Below are 27,507 nucleotides of genomic sequence, written 5' to 3' on the forward strand. Positions count from 1 at the left end.
TCTCTGGAACTGGCAAGCCACCTGCCTCAGCTGCAGTAGCTGGGATTACAGACGGTGGTGCCAACATGCCTGACTTTGACAGTGCCTTTTTGAAGAAAGAAGAACCTCCTTCATGTTTGAGCACCTACTATGTGCCTGGAGTTGTTAAGAATTTGAAAAGCACTTCATAATTCTCTTAAATGTAAAAACACTTCAGAAAGAGTAAACCTTGGAGCCAGGGAGATGGCTCAGTGGAATAAACACATGCCTGGCAAGCACAGGGGTCTGAGTTCAATCCCTGGTTTCACCAAAAAAAAATAATAATAATAGAGCAACTTTAAGCAACCATTGAGTGGCATCAGAGGTAGTATGTTAATGATTAATATAAATCCTAGACTATGGAAATTGGCAGGGAAAAGTACTTTATTAGCTAATAGTAACAGATTCTGTGTTGGCTTGCAAGTTTCTTTGTTTCTCTAAAGCTTTTTGGTGAATATATTTTGCTTTAACTATTACTGTTTTTCCTCTCCTACTAGGTGGTTAATTTGGCACAATGGGGATACAAGGATTGCTACAATTTATCAAAGAAGCTTCTGAACCCATCCATGTGAGGAAGTATAAAGGGCAGGTAGTAGCTGTGGACACCTATTGTTGGCTTCACAAAGGAGCTATTGCTTGTGCTGAAAAACTAGCCAAAGGTGAACCTACTGATAAGTAAGTTTAGATGTGATATTATTTTAGAATGAAGAATGAGACTTGAAAAGAGTGTTGTTGTTTTTTTCCCCAGAAAGATTATGTTTACTTAGTGTCAGAATTTATTAAGAAATAAGGAATTGTGCTTTAGAATATTGCCAAGTCAGGGATGACTTACTGCTTTTATACTCTTGGCTACAGAAAACATACTATTGTTACTACATATGACATAAAAGTGGTGACCATGTTGACCTCTGGTTCTGACTCTGACCTCATTGGAGGCAGATTCAGTAGGCTGATGTATTATTTCTTCAATAGACATACTAGAAAACCAATAGTATAACTTCTACACAGAAAAGGATTGGCCATTTTTGGATGCTATCCTTGTTTTTGTTTTGTTTATTAGTTTGTTGGCAATATATAATTTATCTCCTAAAGAAAAAGCTCACAGATCTTAATATGACTTACTTAAGGGGACCACCTGCTTGGGGGGCTCCTCCTGTCCCTGTCTCGGACAGGCCTTTCTTTCCCTCAATAAGTATATTCTGCTCATTAAAAAAAAATATGTATATATATGACTTACTTAAGCATAATGCACAGTAGCTAAGTGGTGTTAATCTTGTTTCCTAGAAGAAAGGGGATAGGTATTGAATGATTATTGTTTGGGACTTCCTGGCCTATCAGATAGTACATGTGTGGTCTAAAGGAGCATCCACCTGCACATATTTGCATGCTCTGGAATTGAACCTGACTTTGTGTGCAAAGTACCTACTTTACCAGTTAGCTGTATTCACTATCCCAGAGATAATTTTTTGAAAGCACTTTTCCATCAGCAGTTTAACGATTGCAATTATTGTAACTAAAGATTGTAAGTTTTTCATTACTATTTTCAGTGTTTCTCTGTATAGCTCATCAGGGAAGAAAAACTTCAAATTTTTATATTTGATTTCTATTTTTTATTAAATGGAAGAGTTGTTCAAATTACAGGCAATATTCTCTATATGAAAGGTAAAAGATTCTGTTGTAAGTGCATGGCAAATGTTAACTAAAGTAACATGTTTTAGGATTTTAAGAAACTGTCCCATTTGGATATAGCTGATAGTCAGAAAAGATCACCCCAGAAAGTTTAGATAAGCTTATGATAATCCTTTATAACCATCATAAAAATTAAGGTAGATCTATCTGTGCTAATGTTGAAAGGTGTTTATGAAATATCTAATACGAGGGTGGTAGTTATGCTTGTATTCTCTACTTGAGGAAAAAAGTTCTTCAAAGTTACAGTTTTATACTTGCTTTCTTCTAATTTTTTGCTTGAGATTTCTTAATCAGGAAGTCCCAGTCATTGTTATGTCCCAGAACAGGCCCATCATCAATGATCTACAATAAATAAATAAACAGGGTAATGTAGTGAGTAATTAAGATGGGTACATTTGATTTAGAAGGCTATCTTTTGTTTTTCTATTCCTATCTCTGACCTAAAATGTCTTTTTTCTTTATGAAAATTCAGTTGCTTTTGTTAATGGGCTTGCCAGAATAAAAAACTAAGTGCAATACATGATCCTCAATTGCATGCTGGGTTTGGAGAACATAAGTAGCAATGGTATACTGGAGCCAGCTCATCGTAGCTGACCGCACATCTCCTCTTCCCAGCTCAGTATGCATTAACTCCACAGTAGCTCATCCACCACTGTAGAATGAATATTTGCTTCGTAGACATTAGATTCCCCTACCCCTACAGCTGGTCACAAAACATTTGTCAAAACATCACTGGTTATAAGAAACATTATTGGGATTAGTGGGCAAATTTTAATGTAGATTATATCAGATGATATGTGTCCCTGTTCAATATTTTAGTGTGGTTTGGTATTGTTGGAGAAATAAAGTATGGTATTATTTCAACTTTTCAATAGATTTGAAATATTCCAAAATGTGTGTGTGTTTGTCTAGTTTTCCAAGTTTTCTTAAAATAGAGGCATAAATGAGATTTGAAACAACAAAATGTGAAATCCAGAAAAAATATTTTAAAAAACAAAACTTGAAGGGAAAAGTAGCTTACCAACTATTACATGGCCCAAAATTATCCAAGGCATGATTTCAGCCTAAGTCTAAGCTAAAGTTTCTATTCCCAATGTAAACGTTTGTTTTACAAAACAAAATAAAATCTTCAAAATTGTTTCATCTGGTATTAAAGCAGAAATACTACCTTAAGAGTTGTGACGCACTTAAATGTGTTTTTCTTATTTTTTTCTTAGGTATGTAGGATTTTGTATGAAATTTGTAAATATGCTGCTATCACATGGCATCAAGCCTATTCTTGTATTTGATGGATGTACTTTACCTTCTAAAAAGGAAGTAGAGAGGTCTAGAAGAGAGTAAGTTGTCTCTAATATTTAAATTGTGCCAAAGTCAGATGCTCTATCTCAGTGATACTAAAATTTTCAAATCTTAAATATTGAAGCTTGTTTTACCTATGCGAACAGATTTCTTTAAATATTTTGTGTTATTATTGCTGCATTTTCCTTTGACACAAAGCAGTGGAAGTCTGACAGCATTGATATATGTGCTCATGTCCATGTGCATGTGGTATAAATCCTTCTTTGTACCTGGAATCCCAAAGGATCTGGGTTAATGTTATCAGGAACTCAGTGTGTGTACTTTCAGTTAAGTCAGACTTTTCCATTGTAGCAAAATGGGTAGAATTTTTTTTAATAGTGTTTTGATTAGGCCATATAAATTTTTTGAATATGTAAAAATATTCTTCCTTTGCAGAAGACGACAGTCCAATCTTCTTAAGGGAAAGCAGCTTCTTCGTGAAGGGAAGGTCTCAGAAGCCCGAGAATGTTTTACTCGCTGTGTCAATATCACTCATGCGATGGCCCACACAGTTATCAAAGTAAGCAAATAAATTAAGAAAACAGGTTCCAGGGAGATAGCTCAGCAGCATAAGCACCTGAGCAACTGCAAGATCCTGAGTTTGATCCCCACTATCACAGGGAGGGAAAAAAAATTTAAGAGAACAAATAAGCTGCTAAGTTCATTTCCATCACTCTGAGTTGCTTACTAATGGGAAGGGAAGAAAGTCGTGGTAGGATAATTGTTCTAGGGCTGGTCAGGGTTGGGTGTCAGAGGAGAAGGGTACAGCACTCGTAGAGGGCAGGAGGGCAAGAGTTCCTGAGAGACAAACCCTGAGACAAGTGAGTGGGGCTGTCCTTTTTGCAGTAAATGCTTTGGATAGGTGATCTCAGGACAGGGGAAGGAGCAGATTCCTGGGTGTTGCTCCTCACCCCGCCTTCCATAGGCTTCTGCACTAACTTGGGTGTATACACAGGACATATGCACTGTAGCCACAGGAAGAAAGAATGCCTTCGCAAGAAGTAGATAACAAACCGTGATTGGGCACAGATACCGGCGCCAGAAATTGAGTATAGGACACTTGCTAGGTACAAAAAAGTAAAAGAGCACCTTGCATGCAGTGTGGTGGCTTGGTGCCGCTTTCCCCATTTCTTAACCTCCCCAAACCTCTTGGCCTTGGAAGCAGTGACCCATGATTTAGAACAAGAAAGATTGTGTACTAGGTACCTGTGGTGAGGATCTGTTATTTTTGGCAGTTATTTTTTAAAGTACTTTTCTTAGTGGATTTATTTAAATATGGTGAGTAGAATCTATAATTTTTTTCTATATAGTATTAGACTTGTAATGTAACAGGACATGGTTTTTTCAATGTGGAAATTATATGCAAAACTATATAATAGTTTATATGCTTTTGGAACATAATCATTCTAAAGATGAAAACATTTCTAATTTGAGATAATTTTATATCTTACAGGCTTTTCCCCATCCCCTGAATAATAGAAATATATCTCATCTGAACTTATACACTGTTTTAAAATTTCTTAGTGACTATATTTGTAATGTAGGTATACTAGAACTGAAACTCTAAAAAGTACTTCAAAGGTATTGATTTCTCTAAGTAATATTAGCAAATGCAAGTGGAGGCTACTAAGAAGATAGGTTTGAGGCAGAAGTTGCTTAGAGCTTTCCCAATGCCATGCTGGATGTTCACTGTGACCTATCTCCCAGGCGGCCCGGGCTCTGGGTGTGGACTGCCTCGTCGCGCCCTATGAAGCTGATGCGCAGTTGGCCTATCTGAACAAAGCTGGTATTGTACAGGCTATCATCACAGAGGACTCTGACCTCCTCGCTTTTGGCTGTAAAAAGGTACTTAGCTACAACTGCTACATGTTATGCTATGGATAGAAGTAGTATAAGTGATGGGGCCAGCAAGATAGCTCAGCGGACTGCGTACCTGCTTAGGCAAGCTTAGGCAAAGCTCACAGACCATGGTTCGATCAAAACACCACATGCCATGCCAGTCCTGCCCAAAGCCTTGCATGTGTGAGCAGGTGCTCAGCCACAGAGCTATACCTCAACCCATAAATTCTTTAGTATTACGTAGACTTACTAATCTTGCTTTTTTAAAAGTGGTACTAGATGCCTTATATTTTTAATAGAGTAGGTAAATTAACATGTCTACTAAGAGGATATTATTCATTTACTTAGAAGTATGTATAAAATTCTGATGAAAAATTTTAATGGTTACATACCTGTTCAGCTGTCATGAGGCAAACCAAAAAACTAACCACTGCTATTGGACTTCCATTGCCCTCCAAGTCTGACAACTATGCATATGCAAAAATGCAGAGGAAATTTTGCCAGGAAAATCCTAGCAGAATTGGTACTCTGTTTAGGATACTGCACTTCAAGCATGTTCATTACTGTTAATTTTAGCATATTTTCAAGTGTAAGTAATGCCTCATGGACATATTTGGCTCCTGGACATTGATTTCAGTACTTTTTAAAACCAGAAGGGTTACCTGTGCAGAAATTTTATCTAAGAAACATTTGATTAAGGTAGCTATAACCAAACGTATTTAAGAATATTATAAAATATGTTTGTGGTCCCCTTGTGAAACAAGTCTTGAATATATTATGAGACTATTATTGTTGATTGGGTATTTTTCTTTCTTTTAAGATAGCAACTACAAAAAGCTATGAATTTATATAAAAACAGCAAGGTTTTTTTTTTTTTCTTTTATGTTAGAAGAGTACCAAAGAGTTTTTTTTCCCCCAGAGTTTTAAGAAAGAGAAAAAAATGTTGATCATGATATATATAAAGGGATAATTATATAAAACTGTAGGATGATCTAATTTTTGTTAATTTATTACAATACAATAGTATTGTTTATTGTGTATATCCTTAATAGATAACTAAAGGGATCTATGTTGTAAAAGGTTAATCCTGGATAACAGTGATAAATGAAAAATTGTGGACAATTTCTTGTTCTTTTGAAATTCTTGTGTCTGCCAAAGTTCCCACAATAAATATATATTATTTTAATAAGAAGAAAAGATTGATTACTTCAAATGTAAAAGGAGGAGGTAAGAGAAAGTCCATTAGTATTTGATCATCATCACAGCCTGGTAACAAAGGTAGGAGCAGGGAGGTTGATGAAGTGTTTATGCCAGTTGTCAGTGGCGTCTTGACTCAGTCTGGTCTAGTTCTGTCCTGTGCTACAATTCAGCTGCTTTGCATATTTAATTGTCAGATCCAGCCTACCTACTTTTCCTATATCTCAGTGTTAACAGTGAAGAATAAGGATTTCTTAGCATTATTGCAATGCATTTGATAACCATGAATCGTTGTGATCTAAGTACTAACAATTTTCACTCCTTTTGAAGGTAATTTTAAAAATGGACCAGTTTGGAAATGGACTAGAAATTGATCAGACTCGGCTAGGGATGTGCCGACAGCTCGGGGACATATTCACAGAAGAGAAGTTCCGTTATATGTGTATTCTTTCCGGCTGTGACTACCTCCCATCACTGCGTGGGATTGGATTAGCAAAGGCATGCAAAGTGCTGAGACTGGCCAATAATCCAGACATTGTAAAGGTAACAGTGACTTACTAAATGCCACATTCAATTTCTTACTGTACATTTCTTTCTTTTGTTTTGGTACCAGAAATCAAACTCAGGACCTTACACTTGCAAGGCAGGCTCTTATGCCACTGAGCTATCTCCCTAACCCCAATATTCAGTTTCTGTAACGTGTTTTAAATGATAAACTACTCAAGAGTGTGGATTTTAAATGTTCTATTTTTTTTTTTTTTTGCATTTATTATTTTTTTATTTAATTTATTTATTTATTTGTGTGTGTGGCCAGCTTAGCCCACCAGGGGGCGGGGCTGGCTGGCATGTGGTGCTGGGGGATTGAACCGTGGTCCCTGTGCTTTGCTAAGCTTGTTCTAAGTAGGTGCTTTAGACCACTGAGCCATCTCACCAGCCCCCTTTATTTTTTATTTTAAAGAGGAAAGAAACAAAACAAATAAAAAAAGACAAAAACAAAGCACCATAAGCCAAAATGTCATGCAGAATTTCAAAATAGAACAGGAGATTAATAATCTTGATAATTGTTGTTACCAAATTTGTTGCTCAGACTACCAGATATTGGCATGTATGATTGATCAAATAGTTAAAACATTAACTCTTCCTTTCCATAAACCTTGAAAATGTTTTTACTTGTCCTATTTACTTTTAAATTTTATTTTATTTTTTTCATAATTTTATTGAGAAATAAATAGCAATGAAACAGTTGCAAATCAAATTGGTAGGACAGTTCCAATAATTAACACATTGCATACTGCCTTCCTAGTGGTTATTTGTTGTACAAGATGCAGACATGATATCCTATTTACAAACACCATTAGAACAAATCCCTCTATTCATTAAGAGAATGTAACTATGTATCTATCCTAACCATTTTGAATACATAGATACAAAATGATCATTCATCTATATCCCCTTTTCTTGTTTAGTTCCATCATTTAAATATTATAAGTGTGTGAACTCAGCAAAATATTCCAAAATAGTCCAGTAGTCCATAATAGTATTGGGTCTTCCGCTTGACTGGCAATGTCAGAAGTTGTTGACCTGAGTCCCCCACAGCTCAACATAACACCATGGCTTTACTGCTTATCGTTGTTTTTATACTTTTCTGCTGGATGGTTAAGACCAAGATAAAGCAAGACCTATGCAACAAGAGTTGTAGCTTTTGGATCTGATAAGGTCAGTCCAAATCCCCTCAGGATTTATCCTGAGACCCTGTACCTCAGATTGTAGATCCTTTGTCAGTGTCAGCCATGTGGATGAGTCACGGCCATTGCTTGGCCATCTATTATTTTATTGAACACATAACTTAAAACACTAGGGGCTGGTGAGATGGCTCAGTGGTCTAAAGCACCTACTTAGAACAAGCTAAGCTAAGCAAAGCACTGGGACCGCGGTTCAAACCCCCAGCACCACATGCCAGCCAGCCCCCGCCCCCTGGTGGGCTGAGCTGGCCACACACACAATAAATAAATAAATAAAAATAAAAAATAACGTAAAACACTAGACCTTTGTTTTCAGCAACTAACAGATGCTGGAAGAAGTGTATTTTCAGTAACAAATTAGTCACCATTTTTACTAGACTGAAGGGCCAACTATCTGGGGTAGAATTAATGGTAATTAGTGGTAAAATTCTATCTTTTGATTTCTGTCTTATTTTGCCCTTTAGTAGTCTTCTCAAACTTTTTGGTCTGAGGATAGCAATCTCTTGACTTTCTCCCCCACCAGTATTGGCAGTTGAACAAAGGGCCTTTGTTTTGATCCCCATCCCTGGTCACCCTTTTTGAGTTAGTCTCACTAACTTACCCAGGCTGGGCTTAAGTTTGCTATCCTCCTGCCTCAGCCTTCACAGTTTTAAAAGTGCTTTGGTAGTAATTTTTGTTTGTATGGGCTCTAGCTATTGGTATTTACAAAAGAAAAAATTGAAACAAAACTTAAGTACATATTAAACTTAATAAACTCCTTGCATAATAACATGGTAGTGCTGTTTTGAAAAACTACCATAGTTTCAAAACATAAAAGCCAAGAGATGAATTGTATATTGAATGCAGATCTTTTACTATGGCTGAAAGATAACTGTCATACATCTTCATTCAGTAACAGGTGCTTTGTATCCTCTGAGAAATTAAGTGACTGATCGTCAACTACTGTAGTTTTCCTGATGCCTTTACCCTGATAAATAAATGTGCCTCAGAACGGGACGTGTAGCTCAGTGGCAGAGCATCTACCTACATGTACAAAGTCCTGAGTTCCATTGCCAGCACCACAGAACACTAAAATGGAACCTGAATCTACCTTAAAGAAGCTCACTTAGACAGTTCTCAGCAAGCCTTGGTGTTTGCAGAGTAGAAATCTCATTTTCCAAGAATAGGAAATGAGAGTTCTCAGGATGCAAGCGGTGTGGTGTTATGGAAAGATCCTGGGTTAGAAGCTCATGACTTCTTTGGAAATAAACATCCCTAGCTAGCCTGTGCCTCCATGACCTTCGTGCTAGCTCTTTCTTTCATCTATGAATTTAAATAAGTAGTCATGCGTTGCTTAATAATGAGGATACATTCTAAGAAATGTGTCCTTGTGGAATTTTGTCACTGTGCAAACATAAACTGATGTATTTAGACAAGCAAAGGTGGTTCTGATGTCACTAAGTGATAGAATCATAAGGGACTGCATTTGGATATGCAGTCTGTTGTTGAGAGAAACATCATTATGTAGCACATAACTAATATTTAAGATACCTTTTGTATCCGTGGCCAACAGGAGATACAATGTGGATTATATTTTAGAAATATGATCCAGAAATATTTTCCTTCTCAAGTTTCCTGGAGGTTTTTGTTTGTTTGGGTTTTTTTTTCCTGGATGAAATGAACTGTGAAGGTGAATAACATACCTTGAAGTTATGCTGGGAACATAATTTTTTTTTTCCCCCTGTATTTAGGACAGGTCTACAGGGTCTCACTACATAGATCAGACTTGTGAGTCTCCTGTTTTCAGCTTCCCAAGTGCTGGGATTACAGGTGTGCTCCACCACGCCCAGTCTCTCAGCATACCCCATGGGCCAGGCCAGCACAGCACTTCAGGGATTGAACCCTGGCCACTGCGCTCTGCCTAAGCAGGCGCTTTAGTCCGCTGAGCTATCAGGCCAGCTTCAGGGAAAATAAATTTGATGTATAACTGAATTTTTGTTCCTTTGTGTTAATTACAAAACCAAGAAAATACTCGTTATGGGAATTAGAATCTTTAAGTGATGTGACACAGTTATATGTGTTGGTACAATTTTTTAATGTAGATGAATGTAATTGATATTGCAGTCTCTCTCTCTGCTAATGTAAATCAGTCTATTTTAGGGTTTCTATTCATTAATTACAGATAAAACCTTTTGCATCTTAGGTTATCAAGAAAATTGGGCATTATCTCAAGATGAATATAACAGTCCCAGAAGATTACATCAAAGGATTTATTCGAGCCAACAATACTTTTCTTTATCAACTAGTTTTTGATCCCATCAAAAGGAAACTTGTCCCTCTGAATGCCTATGAAGATGACATTGATCCTGAAACGCTAACCTATGCTGGACAGTATCCTTTTTATTCATTGAAATTCCCAAAATTTTCAAGCAAGTTTTTTTTGCAACCTCAGGGTCTTCTGCTGTAGCATATAATTGGATTGATTAAATAGGAACAAGCACTGAGTCGACCACTTAGGATCCACATTCCAAAAATGGCATGTGGGAGAAGGCCTTACGGGAAAGCAAACTCAGCTTACCTGGAGAACCAGTCAGGACATAGGAATGCATCATGAGATGATGTAGCCACTGGCCAGTAGCACTCGGGCTGATAGGAGACCCTGAGCCGCTTCGGTAGTATCCAGGACTTTTTCTCCATATATCTGTCCCTTAAAAGGCAGGGTAAGGGGTAATGTAGGGCTTTGTAAGATGACCAATTCCTATAGACACAAGTAGGGAATAGCAGACTATGCCTGTAGTTCTGTACCAATGATAGAGAAAGTGGTTCTGTACCATTTAAGTCATAAACCTTCAAGAGTTTCTATGGCAATAGTGTTTTCCTATCTTAGAATGGCATAATTTGATTGGTGGTTCATGAAGACATTTTTCCTTAATTTTACAAACCTAGGTACATTGATGATTCTGTAGCTCTTCAGATAGCACTTGGAAATAAAGATATAAATACTTTTGAACAGATTGATGACTACAATCCAGACACCACTATGGTAACAGTAAAGAAATGACTGTGTTGTATGTTATGAAATCTTCAGTACTGAGCATTTCCTTTGAATATACCAAGCATATGATGCCTTTTTTCTCATCTCACCATATTTGGCGTCTTTGATAAGGGCGTAGTTGAAAGCCCAGCCTAGAAACATTATCCTTAAAAGCACAAGCTCTGTTTTTATTTATTCATAATTTAGCAAATATGTAAACAGCCTACTATGTGTCTTTGGATCCTATTCTGGTTTCTTCTTTGTGTTCTGATGAAGTTTTGTACCAGACTCAATGTAGACCAAAGCTTTCTGGTTTTCAATATGCACTGTCTACTAAGGATGATACTAGGTCTGGGTCCAGTAGAAACCAGTATTTTATAGCCTAGAATGTTTTGATTTGAATTCATGCAATTTCTAGAAATATTTGAGATTACCTTAAATATATAATTTAATTGGCAGTTAAATTTTAACAGATATGTATATGATTACTTGAGGGTAAATTACCAGATGACATTTTTAATTAATATTGAACTAATATATTTTAAAGGCACATTTTTCCTGTCCACATTTCTTCAAACCCAAACTTATTTTTGCACTGTTCATCTTGGGAAGTTTTATTTTTGATTCTTAGAAATGAGTCTACCAGGTGACCTGACTCCCTTGGAGAGTCTAAAACACAAGATAGATGTAGCTGAGAAGTATAAAACTAGCGGGGCTGGGGGAGATGGCTCAGTGGAATAAGTGCTTGCCTGGCAAGCCCAAGGACCTGAGTTCAATCCCCGGTTCCACCAAAAAAAAAAAAAAAAAAGTATAAAACTAGCAAAATCGATATTCAAAGGTTTTATGTGTTATAATCTATATAAAGGGAAATGAATTGATTATTTTCCTCATTCAAGTAAACTTTTTCCTTTTATTTTTTAGACTTCCTTATTAAGAAGTCACAGTTGGGTTGAAAAAACAGCTCAAAAGTCATCTTCTGTTAATAGCATTTGGCATAAGAATTATTGCACAGCATTTGGGACGGATATTGTTTCGGATGTTGCACGTTTGGAAGAAAAGCCAAGTACCGTGGGCATTAAACACGTGATTAGTACTAAAGTGTTAAATCTTCCAAGGAAGTCCTCTGTGATGAAAAGACCACGAAGTGGTATGTATTGCGTTTTGGCAAGGCACCAGCAAGTATTTGTCATACTGAAGAATTTGCCAAGGTGTCAAACGATTTTGTCCTTTTTATGATTTTAGCTCTTAAATTTAGATCTGTGGTTGTTTTAATCTTTTATTTACATCATGTGAGGTAAGGATCAAGATTCCTTAGATATTACTGTCTGGTTGTTCCGAAACCAATTGTTAATAAGTTTTCCTCTCCCCATTTAACTGCCTTTGCACAGATATGCAAAATCAGTTGACTCTATGTGAGTCTTTTATGTACCCTATTATACTATTTTAGCTTTGTAGTACACCTTGAAATCAGTATGCATCCGTTGAGTTTTTTCAGAAGTTATTTTGGCTAGACTATGTTCTTCCTATTTCCTTAAGAATTAGCTTATCAGTTTCTTTTTTAAAAAATAAAAGGTTATGGAGATTTTTAATTGAATCTATAGATCAACTTGGAAAGATATGGTATCTCAACACTGAGTTTTCTGATGTTGAGTCTTAGCTCAATAATTGAGCTAAGATTCAATTTTTATGCATTAATTTTATGTCAAACTGCATTAATTCTAGTATTTCTTTTGTAAATTCTAGGTTTTCTATGTAGATCACAGCAGTTAGCAGATAAAGGCATGTTTACCTCTCCTTTTCTAGGAGGTTCCTTTTTTCTTTCTTTTTCTTAATTGTTAGAACCTCCAGTAAAACATTGAACAGGCCCATGAGATAGCTCAGCAGACTAAGCAGCTGCTTAGGCAAGTACAGGGACCAGCTGTCCATCCCCACTGGCCCTGCCCCCGGGCGTGCTGAGCCAACCTCCCAAACCAGGTGTGGTGGTGCACCCCTATAATCCAAAGGCTGGGGAGGCTGAAAACAGGAGGATCACTGAGTCCACTGTGCGTAGTGAGACCCTGTACCAAATTTTTTTTTTTTTTTTAAATTAAACAGATCTACTGAGAATGGAGCACCAGCCTTTAAGAAGTGGGTTTTTCCTTTTGTCTTAGAAGTCATTTAGAAGTACCATAATTATAGCCTCATTTTCTTCCCTCAGATAACTACATCAATGGATGAATTATTAGCAACAAAAATAAAACCAAGCCCTTTGTAAAGCTTGAGTTTATACTTTTATTGTTTAACTAGGTACAGCTTATACACAGTTGGCCAAAATGTTCTGATTCCACATGAGTCGGAATGTTTTCCATGAAATATCACTGAACCTTTGTTTATTCATATGGAAATGGGGATGATATTTCTATTTGACAGGTTTTATATGTGTTGTATAAGACAACATATCAAAGCACCTTGTACATATCAAGTGTGCTATACATGTTCCTTATTTCCACTGTCATCAGGATAGTTCACTTTACATAGATGGTTTGTACTGGTAAGTTTCTTTTCTCAAATTAAGTCTGCTTCTAACTACCACTTATCTACGTAGTCTGTCACCTAGATTTGCATGTTTGGATGTATACACAGACCCACAAACCAAAAATAGTGGAGTGAGTTTAGATCTATTTCATCTGACAGCCTTTCGGATACTTATGGGTAGCAGTGGTGTCCCTCCTATATTTCTTACCCAGCTAACATGTTCCTCATCTGTTGAGGCAATGCTTCAATATAATAGCATTTTTTAGTAATTGTGTGATCCTTACAGTGAGTCTGTATAATTCTTAAGGTATAGTCTGCTCGTCATAGAGTGTAGTGAATACTTACAGTTGTGGTACACTTTCAGTTCCTCATGTAGGACTATGTTTTGCTATTGCAAGCTAAGATGGCTTTAGCTTTTACTGTGTGAGAATTCTTATCTTTTTGCTGATGTATTTTGCTAACTGCCATTAAGAGGAACACCAATATTTTTCTTTTTTTAATCATTGTATTTCTCGTATGGGTCATTTGGAAGTTAGATAAATATGATATCCTGTATCTTTAAGTCTTGGTTACAGTAGGTTTGGTTGCGTTGTGTACAATGGAATTAGAACCAGTGCAGGGATCTAGAGCACATGAGACTAACATTAGCCCCTCTTCAGACTATGAGTCAACAGTAGTCTTAGGCTGTACAATTTGCTGCACCTCCACATCACTAATGTACGATAGTTATTGCTTTACACTGTCTACTCGGATAGTATAAGAAACACTGAGGGTTCTTGCTGAGTTCAAGATCTCCTAAAGAGCTAGGCTAACAACCTTCTAACAAGGTGAAGTTAGTCTAATGTGAGGGTCACAGCTAGAATATGAATTACTTTTGATTACTTTTGATGATTTATTATTGACAGTCTACAACCAGAACACATATAAGGAACAAATAAATAGCTCCTGTAGTTGACATTAAATCTTAATTTGTGAATATTTTCTTACCTCTTTGTCTTTTGAGCAGGGTCTTGCCATGTAATACAGGTTGGCCTTGAACTTACTATGTAGCCCATGCTGGCCTGCAACAGTAACAGTCCTCCTGCCTCAGCCTCCTACGTGCGGGATTATAGATGTGTACCACCATGCCCTGCAACTTGTAAAATTTTAAAACAGCTAGAGGAATTACTTTTGGAGTAAGTTTAGCCACAGCTGCCAGTCAGCCATGTGATTATGAGGGGAATCAGCTGGTCCACTACCCTGCACTGTGTTGCCAAGTCAAGATGTTTGGTAGGTTAGGTGTATCGTCTCTGTTTTCTTTTATGAGGAATAGTTAAAAACAAGACTTTACCTTTAGGATTGTGGGATATACTGGTTTGAAATCAAGGCCAGATCTCCAACTGTAAGTAGACCTAAGATTCACAGTTAATTTTGTTTCTGTTTAGAAGAGCTATCAGAAGATGATCTGTTGAATCAGTATTCTCTTTCATGTACAAAGAAGACCAAGAAAAATGGTTGTGAAAATAATAAATCATTGAATTCTTCTGAAATGTTTGTGCCTGACCGGGAAAATGAAACTATTCAGACAAAAAGCTTAAATACACCACCAAGGACAAGAAATAAATTTGCAACATTTTTACAGAGAAAAAATGAAAAGAATGATGCAGTTGTAGTCCCAGGGACCAGAAGCAGGTACAGTTGTGTCTTCGGAATGTGGCTTTATCTGTTGCATTATGCACTGTGTGATATTTATGCTGTCTTCCATCATTACTAACTCTAGAGGAAGGTAGGGGTGGGACCTGCTCTGGCCTCACTGTGGTTGCATTGTATACAGATAGTTCCCAGCAGATGATACTTTGACTTAAGATTTTTTAGACTGGATGCTGTAACAGTGATACACTCAGAACTGTACTTTAAATTCTGAATTTCTTTCTATTCCGGGACTGTTGAGCGGTACCCTTCTCTCAGGGCACTGGGCAGGGACTGTAAGGTGCAGCTTCCGATTAGCCTTGTGATCCTCTACACTATACTCTGTCGCTAAGCCAAGCTGTTTGATGTGTTAGGTGTATTCAATGTACTGTCAAATGTAAGTATGTCCCATGTAGGATGGCTTTATCAAGACGTAAAGCCCTTTGTCAATTGGGGAGTTGCTGTGTCCATCAACTTCTGTTTTCTTAGCGCTCCATATAGAATTAAATAAAAGAGGTTCATAGCCTCTCTCATCACACTTTGCAGAAATTCTTTTACTTTGAGAAATTCAGTAAATGTCCTTACCTTATTTTATTTTTTCTACCTTTTTCGTTTTTTAGAGTTTTACAGAATATTTTCAAAAATTCTGTAAAATATGGATAGCCAAAGAGTTGTAATATTAAAACTATGATAACAAGTTGGCTGCCATGGTTACAAAAATAAAAAAGATATAGTATTTGTTCTTGGAATACTTTCAGTCTAATTGTGAAAGTAGGTGCACGAGCAATTTTTCCACATAGTACGGTGAGTATAGTGATTAAGGCATGTACATACCATTCTGGGTGTTAAGGCAGCGTCTAATGCTGAGGCAGCTGTTGCAAAGAGAGAGAAGGGATGATGTTGAATGTCACTCATGAACTTTGTGTGAATGATGGGGTGTGAAGCAGACCAGGACTGGAGCCAGGTCTCTCCTCTGAGTGGAGTCACACAGGTTGAGTGAGGGCATGAGGGAGAGGGCAGCATGGAGCCTGGGGCCAAGACTTTGCCGTAGATCACTGCTGCCCTTGCTACCCCAGAATGCAACTTGAGGAGAGACAGATGAGACAGGAGACCAGCTCATGGAAGTCACAGATGCCGAACTCAGCCAATAGCCTTCCTTAAACATGATGGGAGATATTTAAAGGGCTTTCACCAAGAGGTATAATTCAGTTCCTGAGATGGATAGATTATTCTGAGCACCCAAGCACCCCGTGAAAATGTATTTCAGAGGACCAGAAGTGGAGCACAAAGGTCAGCGCTGCTGTTGCCATAACCCCTGCAAGCAATGACTTGGAGGATTTGGAGCTTAGTTTATCTCGGGGACTAGGAATTTAGACCCCAGAGGCAGTCCGCTGGGTTTGAATCTTGTCATGTTCATTTCTGAGATGTTTGCCTTAAGCAAGTTACTTTCTGGATATTTTACTTTCTTTTAAAAATGCAACTTTCCAAAGTGTTGAGTTCAGTTCAGGCAGCTTCCCTGTTCTGTTAATTAAACTTTGGCACATTGAAATAGGCTAGAGGAGACTACTGGATAGAGAGTATTACTCTGTTCACTTACCTCCCAGCCTACAAAAATGAAAAGAAAAAGAAGGCTAACAGTTGTAACAACCTCAGGGTCTTTGAAGAACTGCATAAGACAGTGCCTGATAGATAATAAATACACAATGAATAGTTCTTATTTTATGGGCCTTGAATGGTGATGTATTAGTCCATTTTCTCTTGCTTTAACTGAATACAATAGACTGAATAGATTAAGAGAGGTCCACTTGGCTTACAGTTTTAGAGGCTGGGAAGGCTCAGGGTGTGGCACCCTTTCAGCAAGTGTTGCATGCAACCGGGGGTAGTAGAGGGCATCACGTGGTGAGGCAGAGCTCAGACCCTAACTCAAGTCTCTTACAAAGCCATTAATGCTACCAAGGGGGCCAGATCCTCAAGACCTCATCTAATCCTGATTATCTCCCAAATATCAGCACTTTATAAATTGAGGGGAACACATGCAAACCACAGCAGGTAAGAGGAAATGTAAATGTGAGAAGTTAGCTAGGGAAAACACAGTAACTTTTTTCTTTCATTTTAATGAGAGAAAAAAGATAAAATAGCAATGAAACAGTTTCAAAGCAGGTTAGTAGGACAGTTACAATAGTTAATACAATGCATATTGTTGTCTCCATAGTAATTATTCAGAGGAAAAGATGCAGACATGATATCTTGTCTAAACAATATTAGTACAAACCTTTCTTCTCATTGAACTAAGAGAAAGTAGCTGTATATCTATCCTAACTATCTTATATATGCATATATTTTTTTCACAATAAAATGGTCCTTTATTTATATCCCCCTTTTTTGTTTTGTTTTGTCAGAGATGGGTGTTTATTGCTGTTAGAGATATATTGATGTTAAGCTTAACTGCTTGTTATTACAGGATAATAATATCATTTAAGCTTCTCTTCTGGATGTTTAACAACTAAAGTTTGCAGACCAAAAATTAGACAGGTAGATGGAATAAAAAGATAGCCAATATTTTGGCCCTAGCCCTTCAAGGCCCGTGAGGACTCAAGATGTAAGAGAATAACCTCTGCTGTGACATACTGTAAGTGGTGTCCCACATTTCCTAATCAAGGAGATTATGGGGCCTCAGAGGAAAGTGATGGACAATGTAAAGTGTGCCTAAGGAGAGTCACCTAGAGAAAAAATTCTCTCAGGCTTTCACAGAGAGCAAATTGGTCAAGTAATGGCCGTGACTCATCCACATGGCTGGCACTGACAAAAGAGCCACAAAGTGCTGTACATGGTTCCAGGGTAAATCCTGAGGGGATTTGACTGACTTTATCAGATAGTTAAAAAAAAAAAAAAGAAAGAAACTCTTAAGGAATAAAGTTTGCGAGCACCTCTATTGTTCTAGAAGATTTAGAATAAATACTTTTTGGTTTTTGTTTTTCATGTTCAATAAATGAGGCTGCATACTGGGGGGTGGATCTGAGACAATGCACCCCTGGGTAGTGTTTCGGCCTCCCTATAGGTAATGCTTCAAACCCTTCTCAAGTCTTCTTGAGTCAAAATATGATGTCCTTCAATGATCTTTTAATTCTTGTTTTGCTAGTCATCTCCTAGAGCTGTTTGTTAACAAGGAATAGTGAAAAAGTAGGTCATGACAGAGGGACACTGGTTCATATATGCTGAACAAAAAGTTCCAGGAAGTTGGCCCTTCTCATTTGGAGACATTTTTGAAACTTTGTTTCTGTTTTCCTTTTGTGTAACACCGGAACTTCCCCTTTCTGCTGCTTAGTGTTAACCTCTTCTTGGAGACGACTAGGAACAGTGCTGTGTCACTACAGGACTTTTAGTCACTGAAGAAGTTTAAGGAAATCTCCAAGTTTGAGCTTGTGCTTAGCAGCTTTATGTTGCTTATTTAGATGTCTCACTAGTAAACTGTTCAGGTGGCTATTAAGAGATGCCTGGAGAAATATTTATTCCATCAACTTCCTGTGAAATAATAGCTAGGAATACTAATAATAATAATTGGGAGTCAGTTTGTGACATGTAATTTTCTGACCTGGATTGTATAGCAACATCTAAGAATAGCTAGCAATTACTAACTTAATTTTCAAACTGCTTTGATGTGTTCTCTTCCTTCTGAAAGTGCTGTGAGGTAGCGTAGAGTTAGGGTATTCTCAGCATCTCAAGTTAAGCGTTTGATGCTCTAAAAAGGTAAGCTTTTCCAGGATAACAACAGAGAGCTCCAGTCACAGTTGATGGGAATAGCTTGACAGGCTTGGATTTGAATTTTCCCTGTCATCTTATCGGCTGAGTGTCGTTCATATACCACTCAGGTCCCAGCCTTCCTTCATAAAATATGCACGATATGCATGGGCTGCGGGCTGGTCAGTAGACGCGCTGTGTGTGAAGCAGAGCACAGAGCCTTATCGCTGAGGCACGTACAAGCAGTCGTTATTGGTGTGCTGTTCTTTTACTCTATTGCAACTGAAAGCATGTGCTGAACATGTAAAACGTCTCTGATCTGGGTTTTTTAAGCCTGAATTATTTTCTACTAATCAGTGCTTATCCTAGAAGCATTCCAGTTTATCCTTGACAGCTAGCAATAAAACATCACTTAAGTCACACCATAGGCTAATTAAGAAGGAGCAGCCATGAAGCAGGAGGGATCCTAGACTTTAATTCTGTTCTTGCTGAGTATTTCTCTTTACCTATGAAACGATGCATGGGGGCGTAGTCAGGCGTCATAGGAATTACCATGAACTTACAGGTGAATTGTGATCAGATCTTACAATCGTAAGTATTCTGTTAAATGAAAAGCCTACTAGTTCCTCTTCCTGCCTATGCCCACATAGTTTATCTGATGAAAAGAGGATTTTTACTTCCAAACACTAAGTGAAAACTCTACTCTAGGATTTGAATCAGTACTTATTAGGGAGGTAAATTCTCTTTCAAGTTTCGTATTTACCCTGGCAGGTATTCTGAGACTTTTTTACACATAAAAGCTCTTCCTTGAGTCAGTTTCCTCAGCATTTATCACTTGTGCATGGGGGCACAAGATGTAAAAGAGAGTCTTGTCTAAAACTTCACCATAAAAATGAATTTCTAATTGTGTGAATTTTACCATAATCAGAATTTAAACTTTGATTGTAATTGAAGATCTATATTGCCTTTATGAAACTGTCTGTTTTGAGACTTTTTAAAGATTATGGGCAATTACTCCATTTGAATTTTAACATCCTGTATTTATGATGTTCTATTGTTCTTGGGTTCTTGTTAGGTTTTTCTGCAGTTCTTGGGAGTCTGCTGACTGTGTGTCCAAGAAGGTGAGCAGCCAGACTCCAGATGAGTCAGCAGTCGGAGGAGCCCTGACCGATCTCAGTGAGTCAGGCTGTCCGGACCCAGACGGCGGGAAGCCAGTAGATACAAGTGCGACACAGAGTTCAAGCACCTGCCTTCCTGGTGATGACGCTGTGTCGGCCCTTGAACAGCCTCAGTCTTCTCAGACCCACACATTCACAAGGACCTTTTCGCCACCCTCTCTGGGGACACCGCGAAGTTGTTTTAGTTGGTCTGGAAGTCTTGGAGAGTTTTCACACTCTCCGAGTACCTCTCCAAGCCCAAACACAGCGTTACAGCGATTCCGAAGAGAAAGCGATTTCCCCTCTTCTCTTACAAAAGACAGTAAGCTGCCTGACGCATCTCAGCCGAAGAGTGATGAGTCAGGTGACGAAGCTCAGCCCTCGCGTAAAGTGGATTTGCCATCACCGTCTCAGAACAGTATAGAGCTATCGCCACACAGTTTAAGTGCATCAGAGCTTTCTCAGCCTTCTAGTAAGGATTCCGATTCAGAGGTGAGTCAAATCAGGAAGACTTTGCTTTCAGTTTTATGTATAGGAGAAAATAAGGTGTTCAGCGATTGAGGATGTTTTGCCTACATTATGGAAACGACTAGCAATCTTAACATTTTATTCTAAGTTCTACAAATAAAGTTAACGTTTTATTCTTTTGAAGGACTTTTCTGTATCTTTCATATGTTCAACTCCTGTACATTTAAACTAATTATACTTCCTGAGTCCCTGTGTATGCCATTGATAGGGACTTGAGCTGTGGCTCAGTTAGCTCTTAAGCAGATAGTGTATGAAATGAAGTTGTTATTAGTTTACTGCTTAAATCCTCAGTACTGTATAACCTTGAATTCAGACATGACTTTGTAAAGAAATGGCCTGACAAATGTGCTGTTGTCTATCTTAAGTTTTAGAACTTAGAAAGCATTTTTGTTATTTCTGTTAACCTTTAGTTTACAAAAAAAAAATTTATGTTACTGCTTTAAATTAATGATAGCATCCTAACCCCTTTTTTCCTATGTTTTATTGTAACTTTATTTCTGAGTTTGATTAGACTAAAATCAAAACTCTAGGTAATACTCATAAGATCCTGTAACATTTTAAAATAGCATAATTGCATTATCTCAAATTTAATATATAACATTGTTTCATATTCACCAAGTATTACCAAGCTGAAAGTATTGTAACCACTGTAATAGCTGACAAAATTTTAGTGTCAGATGATCCTGAATATTGAGCACCATTTAATAAATCCATGTAGCTCATATATATCAAAACAAAAATACTTAAGTTCTCAAAAAAAAAAAAAACAACTTGTTATATTGGATTCACATTGAAGTGAAAGCCAAGCCACCATGTGGGAAGTAAATTGTTTTCATTTGGTTTATTTATTTTTGTGGCCATCTCAGTCTGCCCTGGGAGCGGGGCTGGCGTGGCATGTGGTCCCAGGGATCAAACCTTGGTCCTTGCGCTTGCCAGAGCATGCACTTAGTCCACTGAGCTATCTCGCCGGCCCTAAATTGTTTTCATTTAGAGGAAGCTGAAATCAGTTTATATATTTGAACCTTGAACTTTTCTGTGACATCTTCTAAATTTTTAGAAGCATCTCAAGGCAAACCTTCAGCTACCTTTGAAATTTTTGCTTTTCATTTACCTTCAGTTCGTTTATGTTAAATACTGTTGTTACTGATCTAGAACACTTGTTTCTTTCACTGTTTTTCCATTTTAGTGTCTTCCTCCTCCTCCTCTATTCCCTCCTCCCACTCCTGCTCCTCCTCCTCCTTCCCCTCCTCCCACTCCTTATTCTCCTCCTTTTCCTCCTTTCCCTCTTCCCACTCCTCCTCCTTTTTTTTCTCCTCCTCCTCCTGACGCCATCTGGGTACCACCACAGTTGTAAGTGTGTTGGCTTAAGTGTTTCTTTTCCCATCATGCATCTTCCTAATTCATTCACTTTGCAGCTTTTGGTCATGCTTTCCTGAGAGGTCTTGCTAGCCCACAGGCTGTGGTGGTCCTACCAGCACAGCACAAGTCTGTCTTCTGGCTGTCTTTTATACTAATCACTCATAGAGATATGAAGGCCTCACCCAAAATATAAACTAGGAATCATTCATTGAATCATTGCTCTTATAGCTTAACAGTAAATACTTCTTAGGATAGATCATCAATTCTTAAACAATTGAATGCTGCTCTATCTTTGATTTGGAAAATGTTCCAGGAAATAAAATGTCCAGAGGCTTTCTTTTCCCTGTCAGTTTCCACTATATGTTTCTGAAGGAAATATTTCAATCCTGGAGCCTTCTGCTGGACCCTCACTGTGAAAGGTGGCAACTATAGTTCACATTGGCCCCACCGGACGTTAAAGTAATCTTAGGATTTTAGGCTCTTATCTTTATTGTAAATAATGATTTAGCCCAGGGTCACCACCACTGTTAGCTCAGAACAAGGTATAATAGAGGTATATGATAAATAATTTTACATCCTCTTGGAAAAATGGGGAAATAGAAAGTGTTCCGATTTTTCAGTGCTTTTTTTTTATAGTGCTTTTTTTCTCTTTAATATTGAACGTGTTACACCATTAAAAGAAAAGAATTGGTGTCCTGGTTGTGCCTTTTGTACCTAGTAATTTATGAAAACAATCATCAAAGTTGGGTAACGGTTATAGTAGACTTTTTCTCTGAGTCAACGTTTTGAAAGGCTCCTCAAATGGTTCAAAAGAGCCTTCAGAAATACATTTTATAGAAATAGTTTACTTTTCCAACTTAAACATTTTGCTTACTATCCTCATTGAAACTGGCATCATCTTTTGCATATTATTTTCTTCTATTTTAGCCTATGTTTTTATATTTTCTTTCTTAGAAATTTTATTTACACTGATTGTTCTCATTTTACTTATTTTGTTTTCTTGAATATTAGTTGTCATAAATTCTACAATAAAAAAATTAATTTTTTTTTGTCTTGGGAATCTAGGAATCTGATTGTAATAGTAAGTCCCTTGATAATCAAGGTAATCAGAACTACAAGCAACATTCATCTCATTTTTCAAAGAAAGGGACACTTCTAAGGAATAAGGTAAAACATTTATTAAAATTTTCTTTAATTTTAGAAGCAGTACATGCTTATTGTGCATGCTTGTTAGCAAAAAAAGAAATATAGACAAAATTAAAATATTTGCTATCTGGTTTGTAAAAACGTCTATTAAACTTCCTAGTAGAGTATTTGTGCATAACTATAGGTATTCAGGGTGTTAAGTTGAAGCTTACATTCTCTTGTAATATAAAGACCCTTTTCTGTGTGCTATGTAATCATTGCTTATAATGACTGCAATATCCCATCATATGGCTTTATATAATTTATTTACTCTAAAAAATTGTCACTGTGCAAGATCTTAGAGAATAATCATCAAGTGTAAGAAAAGGAAAGGGAAAAACCATAAAAATTTACCACAAGCATAATAACACTGATTTGCTCATACAATCTTTAAACAAGTATATGGTAATGCACCAGTGTAATTGCCCTATTACAAGTCCTAATTCAAGTCTATTATACCCTGCCTGTGTAACTCTGAAGCTAATGCATGAAGCCTCTAACACTAATGTTAATTGTTGTGATTTTTTTTTCAATCTGGAGATGCATGATAGTGTTCAGTTCCTCTAAGTGTAATAAAATATCTAAGACAAAAAAAAAATTGTTGCTGTTGCAAACAGCATTGCCACCACGATCTTATGAGTAGATATTTGAGTACTGTTCTTGATTAATTTGTGGATTTGATTTCATAGAGTGGTATCACTGGTCCCAAGGCATGTGTGTTTTAAAGCTTTAGTGTATTTTGCCAGAAAGCCTTCTAAAAATTATCCCCACGGTAAACCAATTTTTAAAACTTCACCATTCTTTTACAACCCCAGCCACATTAATCAGTTTTAGAACTTTTTTTTTTTTCTGAAACTATTTTTTTATATACTTCATTCTTCTCTAAAAAGAGCAACATTAAGGGCCAGCCAAATAGCTCAGCAGATTAAAGCACCTGCTTAGGCAGACACAGGGACCAGGAGTTCGATCTGTGCTAGCCCCACCCCTGGGGTGCGCTGCGATGGTGATTGTGACTGGGTGTGATGGCGCACGCCTATAAACCCAGCACTTAGGAGGCTGTAAACAGGAGGATCACTAAGAGTCTGATCTCTGCAGTGAGACCCTGTAGACCCTGCCCTAAATTAAAAAAAAAAAAAAAATTTAATAATATAAAAACAGCAACATTCAAATGGCTCCACACTGTCCACAAAGTACAAAATCAGTCCTTCAGTAGGAACAAAAATGTCAGAGATTTAAGTAAATTATACCATATTTATACAATTGAACAGGCAACTTACTGAAAATAAAATTCAGTTCTACATATGACATGGAAAAATCTCCCAGATGTATCATTAAGTAAAAGCAAAAGAATGGAAGTAATAATAGTGTGACAAACACTGGTGTGTGTGTGTGTGTGTGTGTGTGTGTGTGTGTGTGTGAGAGTGTGTGTGTGTGAGAGAGAGAGAGAGAGAGAGAGAGAGAGAGATGCAGTGGATGTATGGGAAGCCTAACAGCAATTGCTTCTGGAAAGAGAAGCAGAGGGAGTTCATGAGACTCACTTTGTTCTTTATTCTTTTGTAATATAATTATCATTTCTGTAGTAGAGATTTGTAAATAACAATTTTTATGTTTCTTATGAGTTATTACTCTGTTCCATTGTGTAATGAATATTTTGAAGTTGACTAAAGGTAGTTGATTTGACAGAGTATTATTAAAACAGACATCTACTCTTCAGGTTCCTGGGCTATATAAATCCAGCTCCGTGGACTGTCTTTCTACCACCAAGATCAAAGCTCTGGTTCCTGCTAGAGTCAGCGGGCTAAGCAAGAAGCCGGCAAGTGTCCAGAGGAAAAAGCACCATAATGCCGAGAACAAGCCAGGTTTACAGATAAAAATCAGCGAGCTCTGGAAAAATTTTGGGTTTAAAAAGTGAGTTACCTTCGTCCTTACTCTGAAAGGGGATAAACTTCTTTTCAGTAATTCTAATTCCTTTCTCCTGTAAATGGATTTTTTTTTTTTTTCTGAAGTAGGGTCTTGTTATGTAGTTCAGGCTGACCTCAGACTCACAAAGATCCTCCTCCTTCAGCCTCCTGAATTATACTCTTAAATGAAAGCCCTGAAACAGCTAAGTCTATACGGGTTGTATTTGTCAACACTTGTAACCATTTTAGAAATGAAAATAGAGGGCTGGAGAGATAGCTCAGAGGCATAAGTACCTACCTGACAAGCACAAGGTCCCAAGTTTGATCCACAGACCCACATGCTGTATGCCCCAGAACCCTGGGCGTACTGTCTAGGCCCGGGAACTAGGTGTGGTGGCCCATGTCTGTAAGCCCATCACTCAGGAGGTTGAGACAGGAGGTTCACTGCAAGTCTGCAAGTTCAAGATCGGCCTGGGGGCTACAAAAGTGAGCACAAGGCTAGCCCAAACTGTGTAGTGAGACCCTATGTCAAAAAAGAAATGAAATGAAAATAGACATTTAAATAATATCCATTTTAAAAATAACAATAAGCCCATTACATATGAATACTGTATAATTTTATGAAAAATAGTTCTCTTTTCCAAAACAAAAAAAGAAAATTGGCAGTGTTTTTCACACAGCAGATTTTTACCATTTGTCTCTAGAACTCATCTGTATGCATTTCATCTGTTATGACCTGTCGTTTTGCCAGAGGACACTACAGGAAGGATATATAGCCCCATACATATTTGTATTTGGAAAGTGTATATTTTGGATATGCTTTTAGGTAACTGTTTATTTTCTTCATTGCTATTATACCAGAGCTTAATAAGCTTCCTTCTGCTTTTAAATATTGAGGATTGAATCTAGGGCTATATTCCCCAGTCCTTTTTCTTTTTATTTTTGTATTTTTGAGCTAGGTCGCACTGAGTTGCCTGGGTGGGGCTCATACATGAGATCTTCCTGCCTCATCCTTCCGGTCCTCTGATTATCATCCGTCCACACATGGCTCACTAGTGCATTTTCAGTGCATCTGTTACTTATGCATGATTTTGAGACATGTACTGAGTTGAACATCTTCGAAATACTGACCTATTTATAAGGAAAAATAAGCTTTGGAAAATTAATAAGTAGAAGTTACAAGTTTTCCAAAATTCTAATTTTTACATGAAAACTTGAATGTTATCATTGGTAACAAGTACTGCTATTTCTTTTGAAATAACAGACAGTATTTGTTCATTTTTGGGAAGCCCTTCACCAAGTACCTAAATTTGAATGTGTCACACATGTTTTTACCGAGATAACCATCTACCATGGTGCACAACACACGTGCTTTATATGTACTGCTTCCTTTTTTTTTAACCTCTTTTTCTGAGACAGGGTCTCACTATATAGTAGACTGACATAGAATTTACTATGTAGCTCAGGCTGGCCTTGACTCAAGGTAATCCTCCTGCCTCAGCCTCCCAAGGGTTGGGATTTCAGGCATATACCTCTACAACTGGCCTTATGCCTGTTACAGTTCTCATTCCAGAATCTCTGGTAGGGTCTCCACAGTTCTCCTATAGCATCAGTACAAAGGTCAGCACAGTGGAAATAAAGCCTAAATGTTATATTAAAATAATTTTGATATTATAGACACACTAAAGGACTTAAATCACTTGGAGTTCTTACGTGAAAGATAGCGTGAACTGATTCTAGAAGGAAACTATGGATGTAGTAGCCTTCCTACATATCTTCTAGAAAATAAGACGTTGATGTTTCATGGTTGTTGTCCGAAGGCGGAGTAACCCTTGTTATCATCATAATAGGATTAATATTTATGGATATAGAACTTCCTTCCAGCAAGGGAGTGGGGGTGGGGGTAAAACCTGATTCAACCATTAGTTCATTTCATTTATATTGGTTCTTAGCCAGACTTGGGAAGGCCACTAAGGAGAAAAGAATTAAAATCTCTTTACTGGAATCTTCTTGATTTAGCTTCTAGATATCTAGTAGTGGCTTAGCATCTATATTGAAAGGTAGTTTTCAAAGTAAAACTCAGAATTTATTGGAAGTACTAGAAGGAGACCTTGAATATGTTCCATAGTGAATTGAGACAGGTCTTACAGTAAAGGAGAAACTCTTTCTATACTTATATCTGTTTTTTTTCCAAGTAGATTATTTCTTCTGTAATCATCAGTACCCTAAAAGCACAAAATTTATTATTTTGCAGGGATTCCGAAAAGCTTCTTTCTTGTAAAAAGCCCCTGTCTCCAGTCAAAGATAACATCCAGCTGACTCCAGAGGCAGGAGAGGATATATTCAATAAACCCGAGTGTGCGCATGTTCAGAGAGCGATATTCCAGTGATCACCACTGACCACCCAGAAGCTGTCGCCTACACGACGACTGTATCCATCGGACTCCTTGTGTGGAAGTGAGGCGATTGGGGCCTGAACTATTTGGTTCTTAGGTGACATTTTAAAAATAGAGCACATTTTGTATATTGGCTGTGTAATTGTTTCTTTTGCTCAGCTTTTTATATTCTCATAAAAAGCTAAATGGAAGAATAATTTTGTCTTTTGACAGATTTTTGGAAAT

General features: G+C 37.4%; 1 protein-coding gene and 1 non-coding gene across 3 annotated transcripts; both read left to right on the forward strand.

The window, feature by feature from the left end:
- Nucleotides 1-532: 532 nt before the first annotated feature.
- Nucleotides 533-27,302, forward strand: Exo1 (exonuclease 1). Of its 2 annotated transcripts, none has more exons than XM_004626820.2 (13): nucleotides 533-693; nucleotides 2,925-3,044; nucleotides 3,442-3,565; nucleotides 4,753-4,890; nucleotides 6,412-6,624; nucleotides 10,006-10,193; nucleotides 10,749-10,845; nucleotides 11,758-11,983; nucleotides 14,775-15,021; nucleotides 19,832-20,405; nucleotides 22,866-22,967; nucleotides 24,700-24,893; nucleotides 27,141-27,302. In XM_004626820.2, the coding sequence occupies exons 1-13, from the start codon at nucleotides 533-535 to the stop codon at nucleotides 27,274-27,276; spliced, it is 2,520 nt and encodes an 839-aa protein (XP_004626877.1). In that variant the 3' UTR covers nucleotides 27,277-27,302. The 2 variants fall into 2 exon arrangements, with proteins under 2 accessions (XP_004626877.1, XP_023566141.1); XM_023710373.1 differs by having other exon boundaries at nucleotides 14,778-15,021.
- On the forward strand, nucleotides 16,501-16,631 carry LOC111815539. Its single transcript, XR_002820222.1, has one exon. It is a non-coding gene; the product is annotated as a small nucleolar RNA SNORA36 family (small nucleolar RNA).
- Nucleotides 27,303-27,507: the final 205 nt, after the last annotated feature.

Source organism: Octodon degus, unplaced genomic scaffold (assembly GCF_000260255.1).
Source record: "Octodon degus isolate 3935 unplaced genomic scaffold, OctDeg1.0 scaffold00017, whole genome shotgun sequence".
Taxonomy (NCBI): Eukaryota; Metazoa; Chordata; class Mammalia; order Rodentia; family Octodontidae; genus Octodon; species Octodon degus.

What these genes read in the sequence shown, in the direction of transcription:
- Exo1 (XM_004626820.2), top strand. Translation starts at nt 533, where the DNA reads ATGGGGATACAAGGATTGCTACAATTTATCAAAGAAGCTTCTGAACCC. An exon ending in TGGCCCACACAGTTATCAAA is followed by an intron (nt 3,566 to 4,752) that starts GTAAGCAAATAA and finishes CCTATCTCCCAG; the next exon opens with GCGGCCCGGGCTCTGGGTGT. An exon ending in GTAAGGATTCCGATTCAGAG is followed by an intron (nt 20,406 to 22,865) that starts GTGAGTCAAATC and finishes TTGGGAATCTAG; the next exon opens with GAATCTGATTGTAATAGTAA.